This window comes from Porites lutea, chromosome 1 (assembly GCF_958299795.1).
Source record: "Porites lutea chromosome 1, jaPorLute2.1, whole genome shotgun sequence".
Classification (NCBI taxonomy): domain Eukaryota; kingdom Metazoa; phylum Cnidaria; class Anthozoa; order Scleractinia; family Poritidae; genus Porites; species Porites lutea.
This window is the reverse complement of record NC_133201.1, coordinates 52,199,003-52,224,621: the sequence shown is the minus strand read 5'-3', so window position 1 is coordinate 52,224,621 and position 25,619 is coordinate 52,199,003. Positions and strand designations below refer to the sequence as shown.

At 37.8% G+C, this 25,619-nt stretch overlaps 1 protein-coding gene across 1 annotated transcript; it reads left to right on the top strand.

The window, feature by feature from the left end:
• The first annotated feature begins 243 nt into the window (after positions 1-243).
• LOC140932013 (uncharacterized) lies at positions 244-25,619 on the top strand. Its single transcript, XM_073381681.1, has 6 exons — positions 244-334; positions 776-835; positions 946-1,014; positions 1,898-1,960; positions 24,930-24,998; positions 25,582-25,619. Exons 1-6 carry the CDS (start codon positions 268-270, stop codon positions 25,617-25,619), a joined length of 366 nt encoding a protein of 121 aa, XP_073237782.1. The 5' UTR covers positions 244-267.

Below are 25,619 nucleotides of genomic sequence, written 5' to 3'. Positions count from 1 at the left end.
TAAACGATTTTCGTTGGCTTGTTGGGTAGTCTTTTAGTCTTCTGATTTACACCCGCTAAAGGGGAGAAGTGGGTCGATTTCATCTACCCTCCGTCGAGGAGGTACAACGTCGGGGCAGTCAGCAGAATCCAATATAGGCAATGTTCACTCTTACATGTGACCTTTTCTTTCAGTAAACATAGTAGCGTCAGTTATGCTTGTCTCCGTCATCCGGTCATATTAATTTTGCCCGTTTTGTTTAGAATACAGGACAGCCAAAGAGAAAAAATGAAGAGCCCTGAAGTTTTGTTGTTTGCTTTGGCAACTCTGAGTGTTATGGAATGCTATGAATCAGGTATAAAAATTTACCATCAAGTTATTTTTAAATTTATGCTATTAAAAGAAAAAAGATGTTACCTTGCAGTGACATAGGGATATTTTACATGTAACAAGAATAATTATGATGAATCAAAGATTAACTTAAGTCTAGTTTTGAGTTTTAATTTTAGGGCGACAATTTTCAAAACGGTCCAGCTTTCAAAACGAGTTTCCCGGGAGTCTTGCGGCGATAGAAATATCGGTTATTTCTGTAATATTCCAACAGTCTCTACCCCTCTAGCAGCTTGCTCCAGACCTCTTATACATTGATGTTTCCATAATGACTGCTACAAAGAGACACATTTTAGATGTCAAGGGATAACTCTCTCTTGTTGTTTAGGCCCTCTGTGTAGGGATCTAGTTATTGAAAAGTCAATTTAAGATTTCCTTAATCATAAAAGCATTGTGTCGTTTTTAGCTGATTGCTTTGAGCGAATGGAAGATCCAGGAGTCGCTGAACACGACAGTCGATATATGGGTAAGTTAATTCAAATATTACCTCGCACAGGGTCATTCAAGGTTTCCCTAAGACGTTTCACTCCTTTTTTGAAAGATCCTCAAGCCGGACATGTTTTTTTCTTTCCTTAGACGAAACCGAAGAGGATTTCGAGAATTCAAGAGTATTTCCCGCTGTGGAATCCCAGAAACCTGAAAAAAGTACGTTAATTGCTGAGCAGCACTTGTATGTAGTAAAAGGCGAGTATTATCCAGTCTTTTTAATGGGTACTAGAGTAAGATCGAAGACTTCGTTGGGTGATGAAAGATCGTTTGTGCAAAGACAAAGATGTGCGATCGCTACCTTAAACGTATTTTTTCCTCACACTCCAAAACCTACAAACAGATTACACATGCGATAAAGCATTATAACACCGAAGACAACTATTGATTCGATGGATGCTTCCCTCAAACCATTTTCAATGGAATGATTGTAGCCTCCAAACCGATATGAAAGCCTCTGTAAAATGGAAGTTCAAACAAGTTACCCAAAAACAGGTTTACCGAATGGGACTTCAAAAAGAACCAAAAAGCTTATAAATAACTGAGTGATACTTCCTGGTACAACCGCGTGGTATGATGAATCTTCAAACATAATATTGTTTTTTATTATAACCTAATTTTCATCTATTCTCGATCTCCCTTACTTGCTTCGTTTCAAATGCAACTTTGAAGTAAGAGCACATGTACATCATGGAAATTCGGTATAGCGATAATCTTGGTGGAGTTACGTTTTACTGTCGCATCAAAATTGTCAAAAAGTAGAAACATAGAGGGTGAGAGGGTCCTATGTTCCTACGTGTCTTTCACCAAGAACGTTAAAAGCTGCTTACCGGTTTGCAGCTTGTAACTTTCCAACATTCTCCACCCCTCTATCAGCTCGCTCCAGACCTCTTATACATTGGTGTTTCCAAACTGGACGCCACAAAAAGACACTAGTTAGATGTTTAGGCCCGTTGCGTAGGGATCTAGTTATTGCAAAACACAATTTTAAATGTCCTAAATCATTGCGGAGCTGAGCTTATGATCATTACGTCTTTTTCAGCTGATTACTTTGAGCCGCGAAAGGAAGATCCAGGAGTCGCTAAACACAATAGTCAATATATGGGTAAGTTTATTCAAAGTTTACCTCAGGGTCATACAAGGTTTCCACGTCTGGGATTATATCTTTCAGTGGTGTAAACACGGGAAAGATGTATAAAATAATTCGTTGACGTAACTATCTCTTCATTTTTTCTCAAAATTATGAGCTTTTTTTTTCTTTGAAAACGCTTCTTCGCGGCTAAGCAAAATCATACTGGAAAATGGCGCCAACAATGACACCAGACGCTGTTTCAAAACACCTGGAACTTTTTTAGTAACCTTTAAGAGCGGATGTTAGTAAATATCGACCTGAGGTCTACATTTGTAAAAAATAGAAAATTCTCAAAAATTTCACAAAGCTAATAACATATTTAAATGTAATTTTTACTTCGATCCGATAATTCTTTTAGACGCACTGAAGCGGGGGGGGGGGGGGGGGGGGGGGGGGTTCTTGGTTTCGAGGCTCTTGGACCGGGCTTTACGGGCCCGAGACGGTGTGCCACGAAAAAATCGTTTTAAAAATCAAATCAATCGTAATGCGAACAACAAATAACTTATTCAGAAAAGTACATAATCATACACATTGAAAGTGGTGATTTACTCAGATTGAACGAAAAAGTGATATTTGGAGGTTATTACATTATTTTCAATATTTTGAAGGTTTTCGTTCGATGAAAAAAATGGCAAATTTCAAAGCCCTAAACCGTCCACTGGTACCAAGTTAAAGAGCGTCATCTCCTCTTTCAAATTCTTTTTTTCAAAACTATGGGCAACTTAGGGACTGTGCAATAATTATTAGGAAGGGGGGGGGGGGGGGGGGCTGAAAAAACTAGAGTTATCTAGCAAAAACTTAGACAGCATCCCCCCCCCCCTCCAAAACAAAAAAAAATAGTTCTAACCCACTCTCTGTTATGTTAAAAATAACGTAGCACCTCCCACCACACTGGTAAACTCAAAACTGGACTGAGCAGCCATCGCAGCTTCAATAAATGACAGACGTTATTATGTAACATCTAGTATCGAGAAGGATGTTGATCGCTTGATTGAAGATTTGGACAAAGCATTTGCTAAGTACCGGGGCGCTTACCACATTGGCTCAAAATCTAAAACTTCTGAAGCCAGAAAGAGAAAGGAGCAGAGAAAAAATCAAAGAACAGGAGATTGAACGCTTCAAATAACAGACGAAAAAGAGCTTGCATTATATTTAGATCCTTGGGAGGAGAGCCTGTTGAACTTTGTTATGAGCCACATATATATGGAATTCAGCAAATCGATTCAGTCGATGAAGAAACATTACTTTTATTCACATCAAAAACTGACAAAGCTTGTCTACGAGATCTGTTTGATTCCCATTGTTTTATGGGGGAAGCTGAAAAACAAGTTCATGATTTTTGCTTTACATAGGATCAGCTCAATTAATTAGAAGACGGGTTAAAATTGATCAGTTGTGAATTTGCTTTTCATTTTGATGGAATATTTTCAATAATCGTTTAACAACTGTTCGTGTTGATATTTGTTACAGTCTATCATGATGTCTGTATTGAGAATCTTTTATTGCGTTTAATTTTGTTTACATTTCGAATAAAACTTAAGGCCCCCCCCCTCCGTCAAATGAGTGATTTTACTATGAGCCCTCCCTGTCTTGGCAGCAATTTTATGTAATGCCCTCCGCCTCTAGTCTTTCAGCCCCCCCTCCTGATAATTATTGTACAGTCCCTTAGCAGGGCCTCTACACATGAGCCCGGTTGACTGGGCTGGCTCGGCGCTTACCGGGTTGATTTATACGAGAAATTTCAGCCCGGTTTCCAAGATGAGAAAAAGCCAAAGATCCTGGGAACGAGTTCTGGCGCCAAATTTGAGAAACAAAGCAAACTTGCGCTTATCATAGCTTCGACAAAATCTTCAGTCCGCTTACTGAGATCTCGGTTGAAAAAACTGAGATCTCAGGAACCGAGCCAGCCCGCCCTCTCACATAAATTAAACGCATCGAAAATTTTACAAAGGATTTAAAGGTAAGGCGAGATCTCGGAAACCGGGCTCATTGGAAGAGGCCTTTCAAAGAAAATTTTTGAGGCCAAAAAATAGAAGTAGCACTTTTTTGAAATTTGAGCTTTCCTGGCTCAGCGGCCCGATGAAAGAATAAGAACTTAACTTAACTTTAACTTAACTTTATTATTCCATTGCTCATATAGTACAAACTCAGTGGTCAGAATGACAGAAATTATTTTATATAGAAATGAAGATTGTAGGCTAAACTACAAAACTAAAACAAGATACAAAACTGAAATTAAATAAGTTTACATGCATGAAGCCCTATAACAGTCCTATAACAGTCAATAATTAGTGATAAATAAACTAACAATAAACTATGAGAATCCTTCGCTAGTTCAATTCAGGCTTAAAAAGTGAAGTTTTGGTTTCTTTTTAAAGTTAGTAGTGGTAAGGCTGTCACGGACAGTCAAGGGAATATCGTTCCAAATAGTCGGGGCTTGAGAACTAATCGCAAATTGATACCTGAGGGACATTTTATGCAATTTGAAACGAGAACGAGTTAGATAATCATGAAAATCACGATTAAAGTGGAGGAGCGAGGAAAGGAGGGGTGGAGGAGCGAGGCAGGTAAAAGGCGATTAAAGTGTGAGAATACAAAACAAGAAACATGAAATTTATAAAGTGAATGGAGAGAAAGAATATTAAGCTTCGAGAAAAGAGGCTTAGAACTATTCATGTTAAGTTCAAGATTGTTTGTAAATATGTTGTCAATCAGAGTTGCAGTTGAGGAAGTTATGCGAGTTGGTTTGGAGATCAAAGGATAGAGGCTATTAGATAATAATAATAATAATAATAATAATAATATTTAATACTTATATTGCGCTTAGATGTCATAAGATTAATGAACTCACTTGTAGGTTGATGAGAATGAGAGTTGAGGATGTTGATATTAAAATCACCCATAATATAAGACCGCTTATTCTCAAAACTGGTGGCTGACAAGATATCTTCAACAGACCTGTTAAAGTCATTAAGAGAGGAATCGGGAGGTCTATAGAGGCAGCCAACAATAATATTTTTACCATGAGGTCGCAAGATTTCCATAAAGACTGATATTCGTACAATGAATTGTCGGAAGATTGAAGATCAATCCTAGGCTCATATCAGACTGAATGTAAAGACCATGCTATGTTCTCTTGAATTGGAGATAAAATGGTAGCCAGGAATATTAAAGAGATCAGAATTAGACTTATGTAACCAGGTTTCAGAAACGGCAACAACAGAGAACAACTTTGTAACTTTATTTGATTTACCACAAAATACAAATAACAAAAAAACAAGACAGTTACACAAAAGCAAATGAAAGTGGCGAGGAAGCCCAAAAAGAAACCATGAGGCTTATAGACATTGGGCTCCCTCAGAGTAAAAATAAAGTTAACAGTAACGGTAAGGCCAGGATCGAAAGCAAAATACAATGAAGGTAAGTATAAATTAACTAATTACATAGACTAAGTTGACAAAATGTAAGGTATGGTACAAGTAACAATAAGTATAAAAATAATATCAGACATGGAAGAAATATAACTATTTACTACAAGATTTATAAATAATAATTCATATATAATTTTTTTTTCAATTTCGTTTTGAATAAGTGGAGAGAATTAGATTCTTTAATATCATTTTCTATAGTGTTATAATAAGTAGGTCCTTGGAAACTGACAGAAAATTTACGAAGGTTTGTTCTACAAGAAGGAAGGTGAAAATCGTTCGCTTGTCTAGTGGCATAGCTATGGACTTGTTTGTTTAAAGAAAAATAATTGTTGAACTTTGAAGGCAAAAGAGAATGGTTAAGAGAAAACATAAGTTTACCTAATTCTAGCTGTCTAATATCGGAAAGTTTTAGTAGCTCTAATTCTTTGAAAATAGGGTCTGAATGAGAATCGAAAGTTGATTTAGAAATAATTCTGATAACTAGCTTTTGCAAAGAGACAAGACGGCGAAGATTGGTTTTGTACGTAGATCTCCAGACAATAATACAATAATGAAGATGAGGATAAACTAAACAATAATAAAGAGTTTTTAGACACGGTTTAGGTAGAAAAAATCTTGCTCTATTAATGACACCTATTGATTTCGAGATTTTACGAGCTACTTGAGAAATGTGCGGTTTCCAAGACAGATGTTCATCAAGGACTACACCGAGGAAGACCGTTTCCTTAACCTGTTCGATTCTCTGCTCGTTTATGCATACTTGCATTGGAAAATGATACCTTTTCTGTCTAGGCTTAAATAACATAAAGTTTGTTTTCTTTAGGTTTAAGGAGAGTTTGTTTGCCTTAAACCAAGTGGATAATTTATTAAGTTCGGAATTGAGTGAGGCTGCCAGGTAGACAGGATCTTTATGGGACATAAATAAATTAGTATCATCAGCGAATAAAATCAGCTCGACGAGCGTCGATACATTATTTAAATCATTAATATAGAGCAAGAAAAACAAGGGGCCCAAAATAGATCCCTGGGGGACACCACAGCAGATAGTTTGAGGAGAGGAGCATTGACCGTTAAATTGAACGAATTGCAACCTGTTGGAGAGGTAGCTTCTAACCCAGTCCAGAGCCACGCCACGTATACCATAGTGTTCGAGTTTGTCAAGCAGAATATTATGATCGACGGTATCAAAGGCCTTAGAAAGATCAAGGAAAACGCCAACGGCATGTTCATTGCGATCAAGAGCAAGGGAGATTTTTTCATATAGGTCAATCAATGCTAACGAAGTTGAATGATTTTTCCTGAAGCCAAATTGATTATCACATAGAATTTCTAGTTTACTTAAATAATTATAAAGACGGTTATAAACAACCTTTTCAAGAAACTTAGAAAAGCTAGGGAGAATCGAGATCGGTCTATAGTTCGTAAAGAGTGATCGATCACCGGCTTTAAAGAGTGGTATCAAGCGAGCAATTTTCATATGGTCGGGAACAATGCCATGAGAGATAGATAAATTGATTATATGAGCTAAAGGAACGGCTATAATATGAATTGACTTTTTTATGATGGAAATGGGAATTCTATCGTGGCCAGCTGCCTTACCTGGTCGAAAAGCATTGGAAATTTCCAATAGCTCATTGGATCATTGGAGTCACTGGATCAAAAAACACCGATTGACAAAAGTGACCAGAGAGAAAACTGCGGTGAGAGACAGACGAGTGAATTTCCTTGGCTAGATTAGGTCCGATATTAGAAAAGTAACTACAGAATCTATTAGCGATGTCTACTGGGTTCGTAATTTCTTGGTTGTCAACTTTAAAGATGGAATTGATTTTAAACGCTTTCTTTTTTGTCTTAATAATTTCGTTTAGAACTCTCCGTGTAGCTTTGGCATTTGATTTAGAAGCATCGATTTTCTTTTAGTAATATATACGTTTAGCGATTCTTAATGAGTTATTCAATTTGTTTTAGCAATTTTTATAACGAATTTCATAATGCAAAGATTGATTAGTGAGATACTGTCTATATAACTTATTTTTCGTTCTTATCGACTTCAGAAGTCCTTTCGATAACCAAGGCTTTCTCAAACGGTAATTGCTCGCCTTAGTTTTTTTTAAAGGAAAACATGAGTCATATGCCGTAGAGTATTGTTTGAAAAAGCTGTTATAGGCGTTATTTGGATCATCAAGAGTGGCATACTGAGACCAGTCAATTCTCTCCAAGTGCGATAGAAACTCAGTTGTGTTGACTTGATTTACATCTCGAACAAAAACAGTTTCATTAGATGCTGAGATTGAGGTGTCGAAATGAATAGAAAATATAGGCAGATGGTCAGAAATATCAGTGAAAAACAGTCCACTCCTGGATCTATCGAAAAATTGGTTGACGAAAATGTTGTCAATTAAAGTTGCTGAATGACAAGTTATTCTTGTAGGGCGCGTAATCAATGGAAAGATATATTAAGTGAAAGAAGATATTCCGACAGGTCGTTTAAGTGTTTAGGGAGGCTACGGATATTAATATGGAAAGCAGAAAATGCATCAGGAGGAAAAGGAATTTTGTTAAATTCTGAAGAGGTTAGGTATATGCAGTTCGAAAGTGTTACGCGGGTAGTCTTTTAGAGGACAGGTAGCTTGCAAACTAAACTGAACGCAGGGTTGTCGGAACAGCAACACGAAGATTTATTCCAAAAATGAACGTAGTTTCCACGAAGTAAAACTCCACATCAGCACGTAACTCGATAACTTACACGGCCTCCGCCAAATGCACTTAACTTGATAAACTTACACGGCCTCCGCCAACTTGAATAAACACTGCCTTCGTCACACTTGACTAAACACGACTAACGTCAAACTCTCTTCGCTTGTGAAAGCTAGTTAAAACTTAACTCGGACTCGCCTACTTATATACTTTCACAATAACATTCTAGAACTTTCAAAATAGTCTAATTATAGAAAGATTACAAAATATACCGCTTTAGAAACGCTTACACAAGATCCTAAAACAAACAAACTACGAACTCTCGCGAAGCTTCTAGAATGTCACGTTTAAAAGTCACGCAATACAATTTTTCGTAACAGAAGGTAATTCTGAATTTGCGGTAAAAAAATTGGGGTTAGGATCAAGGTTAGAGTTCATTAGCAGATGAGATGTCTCAGGGTCAAAAAAGTGATTAAACACTTTTTGCTTAAGAAGTTCAGGATCAAAATTTCCTTCAAAATTAAAGTCGAACAGTGCAAAGAAGAAATCAGTATCATCTTCAAAATATGGTTAAATGGAAATAGATTGGCAAGACAAACTGAGCAGAACCAATTATCTTCGTTAGTATTAGATAAAGCAATGTATTCCTCACATGTAAAAGGAGTGCACTTTAAATGTGTCCAGTTCTGACATACGTCACATAAAATGGCTTTGTGACTATTACGGACGCTAAATTTACACACAGTATATGGGTACTTAATAGGCATAGGACTACTACTAATACTACTAAAATTAATGCTATGTCAATATTAACAACAAGTGTAAATAAGTAAGCAAGAAATACACAAACAAGTAAATAATATAAACTAATAAATAAAAGTAAGCAACAAGGCAGCAATTATACAGAGAGCGAAACAATCATAATCTTGATACCTCAAGATATCAAATAGAGTACATTGCGTGACAAAACAAAGTTAGCTTATGTAAAGAGTACCTGCGTGATAAAGCAGAGTTACCTTCAGTGGCTGACTAGCTGTATTTGTTCACAATCTCGCGCGGCATTTAGAAAGAGTAGTACATTTCTCAATCACTGAGGAACGGGACGTCGGCCTCATAAAAATAATTCCATCGATGGTCCAGACTTTCTCAATAACGTCTTCTGTGATGTCATTATGAAGAAAATGTAGAATGTCACGACGGCATTGTGTCAAGTCCTAAGACATAATGAGATCCTTTGTAAGCTGAGGAAGAGTATTAGAAATCCAATCATCAGTGTAGTCTCAAAATGGGACCAAATCTGGTTCATCGCTGACTCAGAAATCAGGTCTTGAGAAGCCGCTTGTTGGTCGTGAAAGGGAGCTCTGGTCTTTCCCATGATGAAGAAGATAAGTAAATCGTTTGGGTAAAAGAAAAGAGACTAGAATGTCCAAAGCTTCTCTACATAATCGCCAAAAAGTTGAGAATTAGAGGAGCATCAAAAACCACACGTCCATCTTGTTTGATAACCGCTGACCAAACTCAGAAAAATCAGGAGCCGAATCCAGGCTCCTGGAAAAATACAATAACAAATCAGTTTGAGCAACAATGGTTTATATCACAGGAAAAAATAACGGATTCCCATTTTTGGATATTTTAGGGTATTTAAAGAATAACCATAAAAATCCCAAATTTGGCAAAGTGAGACAAGTCCCAACCAGGGAATTCCTAACCAAGTTCCCTGATTGGGACTTGTCTCACTCTTCCAAATTTAGGATTTTTGGGGGTATTCTTTAAATATCCTAAAAGATCCAAAAATGGGAATTCGTTATTTTTTCCTTTGTTAATATTATCAGCTTTCAGAAACCAAGACGTGTTTATCCAGCGATCTGATATAATTTAAAACCGTTTGCTAACAAGAAAGTCAGATTTAAGCTGCCAACCCCTGCCAAGTGCACTAGTCACGCGAAGTTGTCAAAGGACAAAGCACTAAGATTCAAAACGTTTTACATCCAGGAAATCAGATTTTAGCGTGGAAAACAATGCCGTAAAGTGTTTGTTGTTCGTACCTTAGCATGGTGTTCCCATATATATTGGAAATGTCAAGTATCCGCACAGGAGAACAGATCAACAACAACGTTTTTTTAAAAATCCAAGCAAAAGATCTCAAAAGGCAAAGATTGCGTTACATTTCACAGATTCTTGATCAGCGCTTCCTTGAAAGTACGACCCCGCACAGAGCAGGATAAGTACGTTTCTCAAGATTCCTGTTGCTTTTTTCAGGCTATAGTCTCCTTAGCCCTGAGCGCTCCTCTCTTACGGTTTTCGAGGAAGTTCAGGATGTGGTCCACCTAGTATTTTACATCTCTATCAAATGAGAGGCAGCACTTCTTGTGGACCATTTCGTTGTCGGGCAGCGCTTAGTCTTAAACTTTCTTTTAATTTGTATCAATGTTATTTAATTACTCAGTATACGCTAGATCCTGGCCTTGTAAAGTTATACTTTTATACTCTGAGGAAGTCCAATACGTATATTAAAGGGCCATATCCCTTTTGTTTCTACGATTAGCATCGTCCGACCGATTCATTTTTTCGGCATGTTCAAAAACAAAAGAAATAGAATCGACAAGGTCTAACTGTTTTTGACTTTAATCAAGAGCCATTTAATTTGCTTTAGTTAATTCTTTTACTCTGAAAAAATGAGCATTACATCAGCATTTTCAGGCATAAAAGGCTTGTTTTTTTTTGCTTTTTACCCTTTTTGCTATGAAATTGACTATCATACTTTCCGTTGAGTTTGTGTCGATTTGGTGACCGTGTCTTGTTGTTTTCAGGCTCCACGGCAATAATGCTGGTGTTTCAGACCTCCTATTCTCAGATTTCTTGTGATTTTTTTTCACCCCACCTACCGACCCAAAACCAGGAAACTCATTCGACGCTAAACGAACGCCAATTACAGCGCCGAGTGTGTTTTTCCAGTTTTTGCCGTTGAAAACTTCAATCTTCGATTCAGTGTTTATGAAGGCAAAACAGCAGTCCGCGTCTCTGCCCGTCGCGGCTGACATAGCCTGTGCCAGGCTCTTAGATAGCGCGCACGTTTTTCGCATTTCTTTTTACACCTTTTTACTGAACGACTTTTCACCACTATCTTGGAGCGTGGAACAGGCTACGGCTGACACTTCTGATCCAACCGGAAATCACAAGGGTTCATTCTTTCCGCAAAAATTGACGTCATTTTCAGTTTGCTGATAAATGATTGGTCATTTCTGTGGGTTGATAAACAACAGGAAAGGAATGTGGTTCGAATGTGAGCAGCCGTTTGTGGGGAGGAGCGTTGCGTGAAGACACTGAAAACGGCTGCGAGGGAGACTAATGCAGTCCTTGATGTTTCTCTTTTTTATTTTTTTTATTTTTTTAATTCCAATATCTAGGAAACCCATGCTAAGGTGTGAAACATACACTCGTAGGCATTGTTCCGTTCGCTAAAATCCAAGTCCTTGACGCAAAAACGTTATGATTTTTAAAGTTTATCATAGTGCTTTGCCCTTTGATAGCCTTACGTGACTCGTGCATTTGGCAGCACGCGATGGCTAAAAGACTGCTTTTCTTGTCGGAAAACGGCTTTAAATTTTATCAGATCGCTGGATAAATACAAATATAGTTATAAATAACTTATGTATCTTAGGTGATTTTAATTTATGTGTACAAAAAATTGAAACCTGTAAGCACCTAAGAGACATAAGTTATTTTTATCTATATTTGTATTTATCCAGTGATCTGATTAGCACCTGCTAAGGATTGTTCACAAAAATGTTATCGATTAAGCTTGCAGAATTTTTGTGAACACGTGTTGGTTTGTCAATAGTTGGGAAGAGATAACAACTTTGAATAGCCAGTAAGAAGTTGCGCTGGTTTCAATTTTTTGTACACATAAATTAAAATCAGCGGTAATCTCATTACTGACGTCAGCGATCATTTTTCGTAGTTTTGTATTTTGATATGAACAAGAGATAAAATTAAACGGAAGCAAATTAAAAAACGCGATCTTTTGCATTTCAATCCCGACAGTCTTAACGGCGATCTTGCTAGGATCGACTCATCCTCGGAGACCCAGGGGCAGTCCGTTGGGTCGGAAGAAAAGGGGGGACGAAAGTTTTCAAGTAGGGTCGAAAGAGCCCCTGGGCACCGACTCTCATCGAACTTCTCTCTTTAAAACGTCTCTCTTTAAAACGAGCGCGCAAAGGAAGGCGGGAGGGTCCCTTGCGGTTCATCACCAGTCACTCGTTTCGCGCTCGCCTCTGCTATGCGAAAAACGAAGCGCCTGAGGAGGAGGCTGTTTTTGTACATTTCTGTGGCGTCAACTGCACGACTACCCGTGAAAATGCCTAATCAGTCATGTTTTGTGAAGGACGTAAACAAGCAATGGCAACATTCATTATCTCCATGAACTTCGATATGGTTGATAGAAATTCAGCTCCAGAAGAGTTCGCTTGCATTTGACAAAGTAAGGGAGTCGGATAATCACGATAGAAACTGAAAAAAATGTGAATTCCCTTTTCCATTCGACGTTTTTGGTGGTTGTCAGTCGTCGTGGTATCTTTTAAAAACTCCCTTATATTTACGCAAGACGTGACTGCAGATACAGGCGTGAATACCTGTTGTAAGCTCAAGCTTGTATTTTTGGAAAAGCGTCTTTAGCTTTCGGGCAGACAGTATTTTGAAATCAGATGGGGATTTTATATCAAACTGAAAGTTTCCTGACTGCGTGCATTTCTTTGGTGCATGAGCCAGACAAGCCGTGATCGAGACAATAGCCGTCGTGTACGAACTCACGAAAAGAACCCAGGAGAAACTGTTCGCCGATTGGGCACAATAATACAAAGCATTTTTTGTGCCCAATCAGGAGCCGGCATCCGCTTGAATTTTTGGAAATGGCTTGGTGAGAGTCGATACCCATCGGCTCTTTCACCCGTACTTGAAAACTTTCGTCCCGCCCTTTCTCACGATCCGACTGACTGCCCCTGGGTCTCCGAGGAAGGTATCGACTGGAGTTGCATCATTAAAACGCATGCAAATAATGTAGATGAGCTATTTTCAACTTTCTATAGAATTTTAATAAAATTATAAATAAACATGCACCGATTAAAACCCTCTATCAACGTAGGATTAAACAATTTTCTAAGCTTTGGTTACAAAAGGTATAAGAACGTCAATCAAAGAAAAAAACAGACTGTACCACATTGGCGATCAGGAAAAGTATAAATATTATCGAAATAAAATCTGCAGTCTTACACGTTTGAATAAGAAACACTATTACTACGCCTTTTTCAATTATATTTAAATAATATGAAAAAAAAAATGAAAAAAAAGAACATGGCAAGGCATAAACAATTTATTAAATCGTTCCAAAAGAAAGCGTAAATCGGTTGGTAAATTAAAAGACCCAGATAACAACAATAACCTTACTAACGATTCCTCGCGTATACCTAATATCTTAAATAAACATTTTTCAAATGTTGGCAACATCTTAGCAAGCAAATCACCACTGGTAGAGCGCCCCTTCACAGATTGCCTAAGAAAGACCAGTTCGCCAGAACTTTCGTTTTTCTTCAAACCTGTAACTCTACCTGAAATTCAGTTTCAATTTTATCTATACCAAACAGCAAATCGAGTGGCTTATACTCCTCTCCTGGTCAACTTCTTAAATACTCGAGCGAAGTCATTTCTTCAGTTCTTGGGTATACCCCAAAATACTTAAAATGTCAAACATTATACCCTACCTTCAAAGGTGTCGACGAGACCGACACTTCTAATTATAGGCCAATTTCATTATTATCTAATTTCAATAGAATCTTCGATAAAAGTATGTACAACAGAATGAGAGACTTTATTGAAAAGCACGGCCTATTATATTCGTCTCAATATGGTTTTCGTCATGCTCACTCAACCCAATATGCTACTATTCTTGGTATAACCAATAAGGACAAAAAATTCTTTTCATGTGGCGTTTTTATTGACTTAAAAAAAGGCTTAGACACTGTGAATCATACTATTTTACTTGATAAAATATATTATTATGACTTCCTTGTCAATCAATGGTTTGCTGTTATTCATCAAATCGCAGACAAACTACTGAAATTGGCTCTCATATATCTAGTAAACTAAATATCACTTGCGGCGAATCCCAAGGATCTGTCCTTTTTCGTTTTACAAGGTTTTTACAGGGTCAAATCGGTCTCCCTTTTTCGATTTACAATGTTATTTCAGGGTCAAATGAGTCTCCCTTTTTCGATTTACAAGGCTATTACTGAGTCAAATTGGTCACTCTTTTTCGATTTACACGGTTATCAGTCTCCCTTTTTCGATTTTCAGTGTTTTTACATGATATCTGCCAGGTCGTTGTAAACTATCTTGCTTGATTTACATGTTATTTACAGAGTGTTTTGACAATATTTACGGTATATTTACATGATCTTGCTTTTTAACCTTTACATGTTACAGCTGGATTGTCTCCATTTTTTACATGTTCTGCCCCTAATATTTACACCTTACTTACAGTAACTTTTAACATCCTGTAAAAGGGCATTATCCCTGTAAAATGTCATTTACAGTGATCTGTAGTTGATTTACGTGATATGTACATGTTAGAATAGAATTTTACATGTGCATGTAAATTGAACAATTTCTCCAGTGTCACTGATGGTCTTACCACATTTTTAAATCTTTTGATCTTTTGTGATACTGAACAGACGCACGGTCACATGGAATATTTTTGTTTTATATAACTAAAAAAGCAAAAAGTTGTTGATGGGGACGTCGTCTATCAGGGGCACCCAACGAGAATATAGTTCAAAACCACTAAAACATAGTATTGTAAAACGTATTTTAGTATTTAAACGGTAGATATAGGCATATTTTTATCCCCTAAAAATTTTTCATCTGTTCGGATTTCCTAGCTGAAAGTCTAGTGATCCGAAAATTATAGGGATCAAAACTTACCTTTTCGATAATTTCAGCCAGAGAAAAGGCTCCCGAAAATTTTAGGTGACCTTTTTAGGGTAAAAATCCGTTAAAAATAAGCAATTATACCATTTTTTAGATGTTCGAAAATCTTAGGAGAGGCAGGCAAGCAAGAAATTTTGTAACAAATGTTTCGAAAATTCTAGATCTCAAATCGTCTTCCGAACAGATATTATTCCGAAAATTGCCGTTGGGTGCCCCTGGTCTATGCGTCTGTCCTCCCCTAGATCATAATCAAGAACCAATCAAAATGCTTGTGGAAATCAGGTTATTATATAATTTAACGCTGACAAACCCTCGCCTCCTCTAAGAAGAAAAAAGGCTGAAAACACAAAGCCATGACGGTGAGAAGGGGGTAGAGGGTGAGAGGAAATGCGAGGTTATAGCTCCATCTGCCCTATTGTAAACGAAATTTGGTACGGAGGGGAAATGGTTCGACTCGGTCCATTTTCTCAAAGTCTGTTGGTGACGCTTATAAACCAAAAGCTAAAATTAGCCGTTGCACTAGGACTCCGTTAGAAGTATTGTCAAAATCATGGTTTTTACCATGCAAAAGCCAAATGTTTGCACTAGTAGGAAACTTGCCATTTTGGTGGTTTTCACCTTCGCGCCATCAAAACAAAAAATTGAAACCCTTCAAAAGACTAAGTGCAGAATCTGGGATATGAAAGGAGGTAAATATGCAAAGATCTTCGCCAAGATTCTGGACAGTGCAATTTTTTTATGCGAGATATTGGGAAAAACTGATTTGCCCAAATTTATAGAACTTTGTATGGAGACGCCATGTTGGTGCCCATCCGGATGGGTCGCACTTGGCAAATTTCTGGAAGAATTTGTTTATCTTGCGGTAAAAATCTGTCATCGGGACACATTGCCAAGTGCGACCCCAAGTTTTCAAGTTGGAAAAAACTTTGAAAATCGCGAAAATATCAAAGACGCCGTATTGCATGGGTGGGGCAGGCAGATTTTGGAAAACTCGAGCTAAACAATAGGAATCACGGCGGTAAGTGTCAGCACTTGTCAGCGAAACGTGACCAATTTGAAACACGATCAATTTGAATCAATCTTTGAAATTTTCTGACCTTCGCGTTTTCGTTGTGGACGGACGAGGCTACCACTACTTTTCGCCATTTTAACGTTTTTGCGAAAACTTTCTACGCGCGAGCAATTCATAAGCTTGTAATCCTTCGCTATTTCATCGTTTTTACGGGAACTCTCTACAGGCGAGCCAATTATAGTCTACCCAGGCACCGTCACAAGTTTGTTATTCTCCGAGCTAAATGCAGTCTTTGCAGCCAAGCACTTTATTTTCTTTATTTCTCCCATCCTCCTGAAACTGGGAAACGAGGAAAACGATCCTACGCCAAATGACCGGACTACGAAGAGATAATGTTCCCTGGTATCTGGCCTACTTTAGTTCTCAATGTGTCAAAACAACGACAATGAACTCCCACTAGTAAATATTAGTGCGACCCTCCTCAATTTGACTAAAAGTTTTCTTTTCCGGTTGCGGTTTCGAATTTTCGTGGTTTTTTAGCCCGCAAAGATGAAAACTTTTCCCAAGTGCGACCTATGCCTTAAGAGTCTATCTTTTTGTCCAGGGTCGAGGGTCGAGGGTTCCATGTCGAGGGTCGAGGGTAACATTTTTTTTTTCCATTTTTTTTTTTTTTTTTTTTTGGAAAAGGTAATAATCGATGCAATCAATGTCATTAAAACAAATAAGAAGAATTTAAAAAACAAATGGCGCGTGAACATCTTCTAGTTGTTGGGTGGGGTGAAATAGAGAAAAGCTCCGTGAAATCCCCGGGGGGGGGCACTTGGGTATTTTTTGGGTGCGTATGTGCCGCCCGGGACTCCAAATTGGCACCCCGTTCTAAAAAAAATCTCGCCTAAAATTGATACCCCGTTCTAGAATTCGCCCTAAAACTGATACCCCGTTCTAGAAATGGGCCAATTTTTTAGCGGGGCTCCCGCGCGCGCGAAGCGCGCGTGGGACAGAGCCCCATACTCATGGAATATGGTCAACCTCTTTTCGCTTGGTTGTCACGTGATTGACCGAGCGTACGTACGTACGCGTCTACAGATTGTACGGGTAGGGTAGGGGAGACTATCAAAAGGAAGGGAGGGGTGTCTCAGGCGTGTGTTGGCAAGTCCTCATCTTTTTTATATGACATTCACAATATAGTCAATTGACAGCTGTCAAAACAGGATAGCCACTGACCAGTATCCCATGACCATAACGCGGGCTCATTTGTCAACTCATCGAGGTGACGTAATTTATTTGGAAGCTGTCCGCTGACCAGTTAATCGTTTTACTAGATCGCAAACAATATTCAATCTCATACTTTTTAGCATGGATATTATTATTAATATTTAGCTAGTTTGGGATCGGAGCACAGGAAATGTGATCAATTGACAGCTGTCAAAACAAGGTATCCGCTGACCAGTATCACTTGAGCGAATCGCGGGCTCAGGTGTCGACCCATCGAGGTCGAGTATTTTTTTGAAGTTATCCGCTGACAAGGTACTTGTTTTCAAATGATTGCAGGCTCAAGTTTAATTTTTTTTTAAATTCATATGAAATATGTTGTGTTTATGTGCTGCACAATTAAAATTTTGATTTCAAACTGACCTCGGACGCGAGAATTCAGCCAGCTGTTACAGGCAGGGAAGACAGTTGCTTTTGACTTTTCTCGCCATGTTCACGCGTTGGTCACGCTCTACGTCCAATTTTTATGCTCTGATTGGTCAAAATTTGACAGGTGAGTTGATGCCCAAAATTTATGCAGCATCTTGAATCTTGTTTACTTTGACAGCTGAAGCTGACAGAGTTTTGTGTCAACTTGTGATGTTTTTAACTTTCTTTTTCCACTGGATGTACAAAATGAAACTCAGATTCTATCAGGAGTCTTCTGTTATTCATGGCTAGTTTGTTTATTGGGTTTTTGGTTGAGTCAAAGTCGGAAATCCGATTTCGGATGGCATCGTTTTCGTTTTTACCTTGCTTAATGCGTAAGAGGGTTGCAAAGTCTGAAGCGATACTGGCCTTCCTTGATACCTTTCAGGAGCTGCATCTCGAGTGGTAAGCCTAAGTAATTATTGTATTTGATGTTTGTTTTTTATTCCTAATTTAATGAAGTCGAGCGTAGTTTATGCGGCTATTTTGTTTACGCACGTTTGTAAGATTTGAGACAATGATCTGACCGCGTATCAGGTTTGTTATAAGGTTACAGATCTTTAAAAAGCCTTTAGACATTTTCTCACCGAAAAGAAAACGTTTCAAGGAATATTTAGTTATAATTCTGACTGTAAGAGAAAGGTTTGAGCGATTTCCTTGCCTCGAGTTCGTCTTTGAAAAAAGCAAACACCGGGAAGCCGGCTTAAAACACAAAATTCAGCTTTAAGCTCGAAGACTCAGGATTTTTAGAGACACTTTAATACTTGTCTTCCTGGATGAAAATTGTCGTCTCTGTATATGTTTCTCCGAATTATATTTCTTTTATTAATTGTTAGTACTGTCTCTTGTAATTTTAATCGCTGTGTCGATTGTTTTCAGTCGTTCAGTGAACAACGCTTCCCGGAGTACTCAAAATGCCGCGCGTTAAACCGTTTTAAAATAAAAAATAAACATAATAAATTCTTTATTATGTTGGAGCGTAACTCTGTTAATGTTCATTCAAACACTCGCCACTGCTAGCACTGCAAAAGTCAGCACCGGCTGGCCGTATAGATGATTTTGAAAATTTTTTTTAACGGTTTAGCTAAAGCCCACGCGTGCTGCGATCGTCCTGAATATTGAATGATAGCAATTTGTATCGCAATATTGTGAAATACTGCATTCTGTTGTGCGAGGTCTGTATGATAAAAACAGTGCCTCATAGTACTGTTTCACCTCAGATGTGATGTATAAATGATATAAAAGGTTGGTTTACAGTCGCACCCAGATTTGTTGGCAAGATTTTGTAAAGTAAACTTGTCGAACGCAAAAAATTCGGCCGGAATTTTTTTTCCAGGCCTAATTAATCTAAGGCGATCATGAGCCATTATGGCTCTTAATAAATGTGATCGAAGATGATTGCCAGTTTTTGGGTGTACTTATGAGGCTATCAACTCGATGTGAGATTTGGTTCACTCTTGGGCTGCTTGCAAATTATTTTTTGTAAAATCACTTAGCCTTTCCATGAAAAGTCACACGAATTTGCTCTAAAGTTAACTGAATTGTGGAATACAAGTTTATTGTTTGACTTAAATTATAAATTTATTAATGGGAGCCTCGCTTTTAGCCCTGGCTAAATCTATATATTATACTCCGTTCTAGGGTGCAAAGACTACAACAGTTTGCTTGTTAACGCATTGAACCGTATTTTTAAAAGCAATCTGTCCTTGAATAATTTCAAATGGCTGGTTACAAAACTGGAGCTTTCGTGCGTTCGAAATATTATACCCCGTTCTAGAAAACGCCTCTGAAATGGGTACCCCGTTCTAAATCAGGAGCTTCAAAATCACGACCCACTCCAGATAGTTTTCGAACTGATTTATCTATGGTCCCGTGGCATCTGATTGAACAGGAGCATAATCCTGACATTGCTTGGGATATATGGCGACATATGTTCTTAGACATTGCTGATAGCCATGCACCACTTAAGAAGAAGAGAGTGAAAGGAATAGGACCTTCCTTAGCCTCTCAAATTAAAGATACATCCAGTAATTTTACTGATTATGTTACCCCCGCAGAACACATTTTTAATTTGGCAAAAGTATCATGCCAGGAGGTCTTCAATTTAATTCAGAAAATACCGAGTAATAAAGCCAGTGGTAACATAACATAAGGTCATCTCAGCACGTCTCAGCACGTCTCCTGAAAGAAGCGTCTCCCATAGTTAATCGCAGTCTAACTTTTATAATAAATCAGTCAATTACCACTGGAATATTTCCAAATGCTTGGAAACGAGCTAGCGTTTCCCCAATATTTAAAGAAGACCTCAGGACTGATCCTAACAACTACAGACCTATCTCAGTTCTGCCTGTAGTAAGTAAATTAATTGAAAGAGTTGTTTTTAATCAATTATATGAATATTTAAATAATAATAACTTGTTAACTGAATCACAATCTGGCTTCAGACCTATGTTTTCCACTGAAACAGCTTTACTTGAGGCTACGAATGAATGGCTATGGAATATTGACGACAGTCTCTTAAATGGTGTGATATTCCTGGACTCGAAAAAAGCTTTTGATACCATGGATCATGCTATCCTTCTGGGAAAGCTTAAACTCTATGGGGTCAGTTCTCAATCCCTTAACTGGTTCCAGTCCTATCTATCTGACCGAAAGCAACAAACGTTCATTGATGGAGTTCAATCTGATTTCTGTAATATAACATGTGGTATTCCACAGGGGTCTATTTTAGGCCCTCTCTTATTCACTATTTATATTAATGATCTCCCTTCATGTAATTTGTTTTCAAAACCCAGAATGTATGCAGATGATACTACCCTTACCACATCTGCAGAAGACCCATGTGTCCTTGAACATAAAATGAATTATGATATGAATTTAATCCAGTCATGGCTGTCGGCAAACAAATTAACTTTAAATGTTAAGAAGACTAAATACATGCTTATAGGGAGCCAATTTAAGTTATCCCAAATAAATAGTGACTTCACAGTCAAAGTCAATAATACACCCTTAGAAAGAGTAATTAAACATAAATCCCTTGGAGTTCAAATTGATGAATCTTTGAACTGGCGCCCACACATTCATACCATTTCAAAGAAAATATCCGCTGGTATTGCTATCTTAAGGCGTGTAAGTCATTTTATACCATTTGATACTAGAGTGAACATGTACAATGCACTGGTAATGCCATATTTTAATTACTGTGGTGCCGTTTGGGGTAATATCAATAAGGGACTAGCAGACAAACTTCAAAAGCTGCAGAATAGGGCTGCTAGAATTCTCACCTTTTCTAACTATGACGTTCGCTCAAGTGTTTTGTTGGATGAGCTTGGCTGGGAAAGGCTAGAATATGCAAGACTTAAACAGTTGGCTGTGACAATGTATAAAATCCATAATAATCTTTCCCCATCGTATCTGAGGCGGATCTTTACCAACACCTCAAATGTACATTCACACAATCTTACAAATTCTGAGTTAAATTATTATGTCCCCAGACCCAAAACTGAGTCTGCAAAAAGGAGCCTACACTACAGAGGATCTGTTCTGTGGAACAAGATTCCCTCAGAGATTAGAAAACTGCCTTGTTTAAATGTTTTTAAAACTTCAATTCATGGGAAAGATTTTTCTAATACACCATGACCCATTGTAACTCTTATTATTCATAATGTAAGTTTTTGTATTTTTAACATTATAGTCAATAGTTCCTTAGTATTTTAGTCTTAGTATTTTAGTCTAGTTTCAAACACGATTCCTAGGAAGACCATGTAAAATGATACGATTTCGTGTATAAATAAAGATTGATGATGATGACGATGATGGGCGGCACATACCCGTATAGGTAATGTATGGGAGTACCCCCCCCCCCCCCCCCCCCCGGTGACATCCCAATTTGTTTTCGAAGAATTACATTTATAACGCCCCGGAAACCTATACCACGAACAGAACACGTTACTTGAAAACACTGATTTAAAAAAAAAATGTAAACAAAATTTAAAATGTCGTAAAACAAGAATGAGTGCGTTGAATTATGAATTTCTGGTCCAACCAACAAGAATGGAAGGAAAAAACTCTTATTGCGTTGTAAAATGTGTCATAAAATGTGTCATAAACGAACAATGCAATCGTTGGAGCATCTTTTTGCAGAGGTATTAAAATGCGCGAACTCGCATGGAAATCGCCACCCACTAACGCAGAGGTTTAAAATAGAATAATGCCTGGTAGCGACTTTCAGTGAGGTGAACATCGGCATTTGCCGACGCTTTCCTATTAAAATACAATATCTCTTTCTAGGCCACAATCGGTCATATTTATTTGTGAACGTGAACGTGGTGGACGTGAATAGGAAAAAAAACAGACGTACGGTCCATGTCTCCCATTGATCCAATTAATTGTTTTACATTTGACACATTTCCACTAAAGATCTGTTGTTTTGCCAAGTTGGACATGAATAGGAAAAAACGGAGTACTGCGATAATGCCGTTTATCTTGAACCGTGAATACAAGTTTTTAATTCCCCCCAAAAAATCGACTGTGTTATAAATTCTGTTTAACTGTTTGAAATGTTACAAAGTCACACAAGGCAATTCCTGTACAATTTTTCGGTCGGTCGGGCAAGAAAAAATGGCATTGAATTTGTGGAGTGATTTTTGGTTCTGTTTTGGGGATTTTTCCCTGGTATTTCAATTCAAGCTTTCTCTGTGATCTATTTTTCCGTGGTTTCTGATGTAAATTTATTACTTTTAACGTCATGCAAGAAACTGGACAGTGTATTCCAAGACTGTCTTTCGCGGAATTTTTTTTTTTCTTTAAATTAGTTCATTATAGTGTACACTCTTTTTCTCTTTTTTTGAAAGTTCCCATAATCGGTCTACTTCGATCTGATCGCTGTTCGTGAATAAAAGCTCCCCTTTTTGTGGAAGATAGGAAATAATCGCTGAAGCCGTTGTGAAGAAAGTTTTTGCGCAGACACCTCTGATTTCTGTTTGAAATGCACACTAGGGATAGAGATGTGTACAAAATTGTCCCAGTGCCGCCATCAACTGCGCCGATAAGTGTTGGTTTTGCGTTCCTTTTGTGTTTCAGGGTATTTCAAATTTCTGCAGTGATATACTTTTTAAGCTGCAGAACATAACGTTGGTAATTAAAGGAGTTTATTATTGCGGCGCGACTCGGGCGATAGCATCAACCATCTAAATTATCACTCTAGCTACGCACCTACGTACCTAGGTCACGATTTCCGGTGTCGCTGATTATCGATGACTTGTATTTTAAAATTTCATGGCTAGTTTCTACTTCATTGAAAGCACGACAATTCGGTCGCATACATTGGGATAGCTTAAAAAACAACAATCGGTGAAATATCCATATTCAAACTACCCTACTGAACAGCCAAGCAAGGAAGAGAAGAGGCGGACGTGACTGAAATATAGGCCGCGAAGCAGGGGGCACCCAACCACGGTTACCTCCTAAATGCATTGAAAACACTTTTTCGCTTATCCAGAGTACTTTCAAATCTCTAGAAATGCATTCTAAGCGGCGCTATAAAAGTTCTATCTGTTCAGTCGTCCTAGGGCAACTTGAATCTTTTCGAAATCACTTAGGGCCTCAGTATTATTTTCCCGAAAATTTTAGATGCAATTTTAGGTTTTACGAAAGTGAGAATTTTTCTGATTCCTCTCTCCATCGCATTTTCTAATCCGAAAATTTTAGATTTCCTTTTTCTACGAAAAATAGGCTTCGTTGGGGACTGAAATGTGAAACTTTAGAAAATCGTAGGGAATTAATTAGATAAGCTACGAAAACTGTACATGAATGGAGCGGCCATCTAGAATATTAAAGCCTTCTTCAAGTAACAGAAAATTGTTGGCAATTTTTGCTTTTAGGCTCCGAACAGATATTTTACAGAAAACAGTCGTTCGGTGCCCCTGCCTAAGCTCTATGACATTTTTTAAGGCACAACCTGTCTACCTTCACAGGAAGGGAGAAGGTTCTTTACTTTTAAGCGAATTCGAATGTCCACGTACTATTTTAATAAAACAACAGCAACAACAACAACATCACATTTTCTTTATGGATATCCCGGAGCTTTTCTCTATTCCACCCCACCCAACAACTGGAAGATGTTCACGCGCCATTTTTTTTAAAAATTCTTCTTATTTGTTTTAATGACATTGATTGCATCGATTATTATCTTTTCCCAAAAAAAAAATTGGGGAAAAAAAACTGTTGCCCTCGACCCTCGACATGGTACCCTCGCCTTCGACATGGAACCCTCGACCCACGACCCTCGACAAAAAGATAGACTCCACCTTTAAACCTTCAGAAAGGTTTCAACGAGGTTAACCGTCAGCCGTTAAACGGCCTAAACTTTAACCTTCTACCGTCAAAAAAGGTCTTTTTTTACCGTTAACCGTCAAAAAAAATGCAGATTAATATTAACTGTCATAGAGTTTTCATTATCTCACTATTTCAGCTGATCTTCACAGACCTCTGGCTCCTGAATAATCTCTTCACTGAAAAAACCAGTTCCCATTTTTAAAAAAACACTCTCTAGACATTACAAGACCCTACAACTTGCTTATATATGAAAATATATTTCGCAACTTTAAATGTGGAAGGCCAAGACAAGCTCAAAAAAAAGAATTAATTTCTACAGACGTCAATATTTACTTAAACTCTTGTCATGAACTAAATTTCCACTAAATAACCGTCAGTCATCAAAAGCTCTAAAATTTAACTGTCGACCGTCAAAACTGGAAAAAATAATCATCAATCGTCAAAGCTGCCACTCCATTCAGACCCTCCTACATCACAGATCTTTCGGTCGCCAAGTAAATGTCGCGTCGCACAAAAGCTTAGAAATTCAAACGCACTGTATCACAAAACGAAGTGCTCTTTGGGAGTAAAACTTTGTGTAAATATTAGTTTTTACCTGCTTTAATACGTCATGAAAGTAAACGCTCAGGATGATCGATAATTCTTTAGTTTTTTAATTTTGATGTCGTCATGCGGAAACCAAAAATACGTGAATTTAAGAGGAAAAGATTTGACAAATAAGTGACAGTTATGACATCTTATTTTTTGATAACAACCAAAAAAAAAGAAATTAAATAAAATCCTTGGTTCAATTCTTTCTTGCTAGACTTCCCGCGTGAGCTTGATGAAGAGGAAGACGACGATGGAAATGTGGAAAATGTTGAGGAGACTTTTGGTAAGTTTGCCACAATACCTCCTGATAGTCATCGTTCGTTTTGTGGTATCAGGCGTCTTGTTCTACACAGATATCCTGATAAAGTTGATTGCTTATTAGCTTGTTTATAAAAAGTTTCGTGTCTCCTTGTTTGAAATTGGACTGACAAATAATGGAGCCATGCTTCTGTAGCTGTGATAGCTTGGCTTTCGTGATTATTTCCTCTGTTTTTAAACATTATATTTTCGATCCTTGCTAATTAAAGCAATCAATTCATTTTTAAATCTCTTTTCCTCCTCAGACATGGACAATTTCGAACTGAATTCAAGTCATCAATGAGAGAAAGATTTTATAGACAGATGCTAGTCTTGTATCTACTCCTCTCAGGTATTATATACCGATGATTGAGAATCTCGCTCAAGCGCCATTTTGTAAGAACTCTTTCAGACTTGTCTATGTTTTTGTTATAAGACACAGGTGAATGACTGCCACAAGCAGGTTTGGATTTCGAAAGGAAAACTACTATACATTTAAGTAGCTAGCACGTGTGTTCCACCATCTCATCCGTATTTTATTGTTGTTGTTGTTGTTGTTATTCCTGTAGACTTGGGTGCTTCCCATTCAGCAAAAATTTTGGTTTGA

Bases quoted from the DNA above. Each gene is read 5' to 3' on its own strand.
- LOC140932013 (XM_073381681.1), top strand. From the start codon at position 268: ATGAAGAGCCCTGAAGTTTTGTTGTTTGCTTTGGCAACTCTGAGTGTT. The intron at 836-945 runs GTAAGTTAATTC...TTCTTTCCTTAG, and splicing joins ACACGACAGTCGATATATGG to ACGAAACCGAAGAGGATTTC. The intron at 1,015-1,897 runs GTACGTTAATTG...CGTCTTTTTCAG, and splicing joins ATCCCAGAAACCTGAAAAAA to CTGATTACTTTGAGCCGCGA.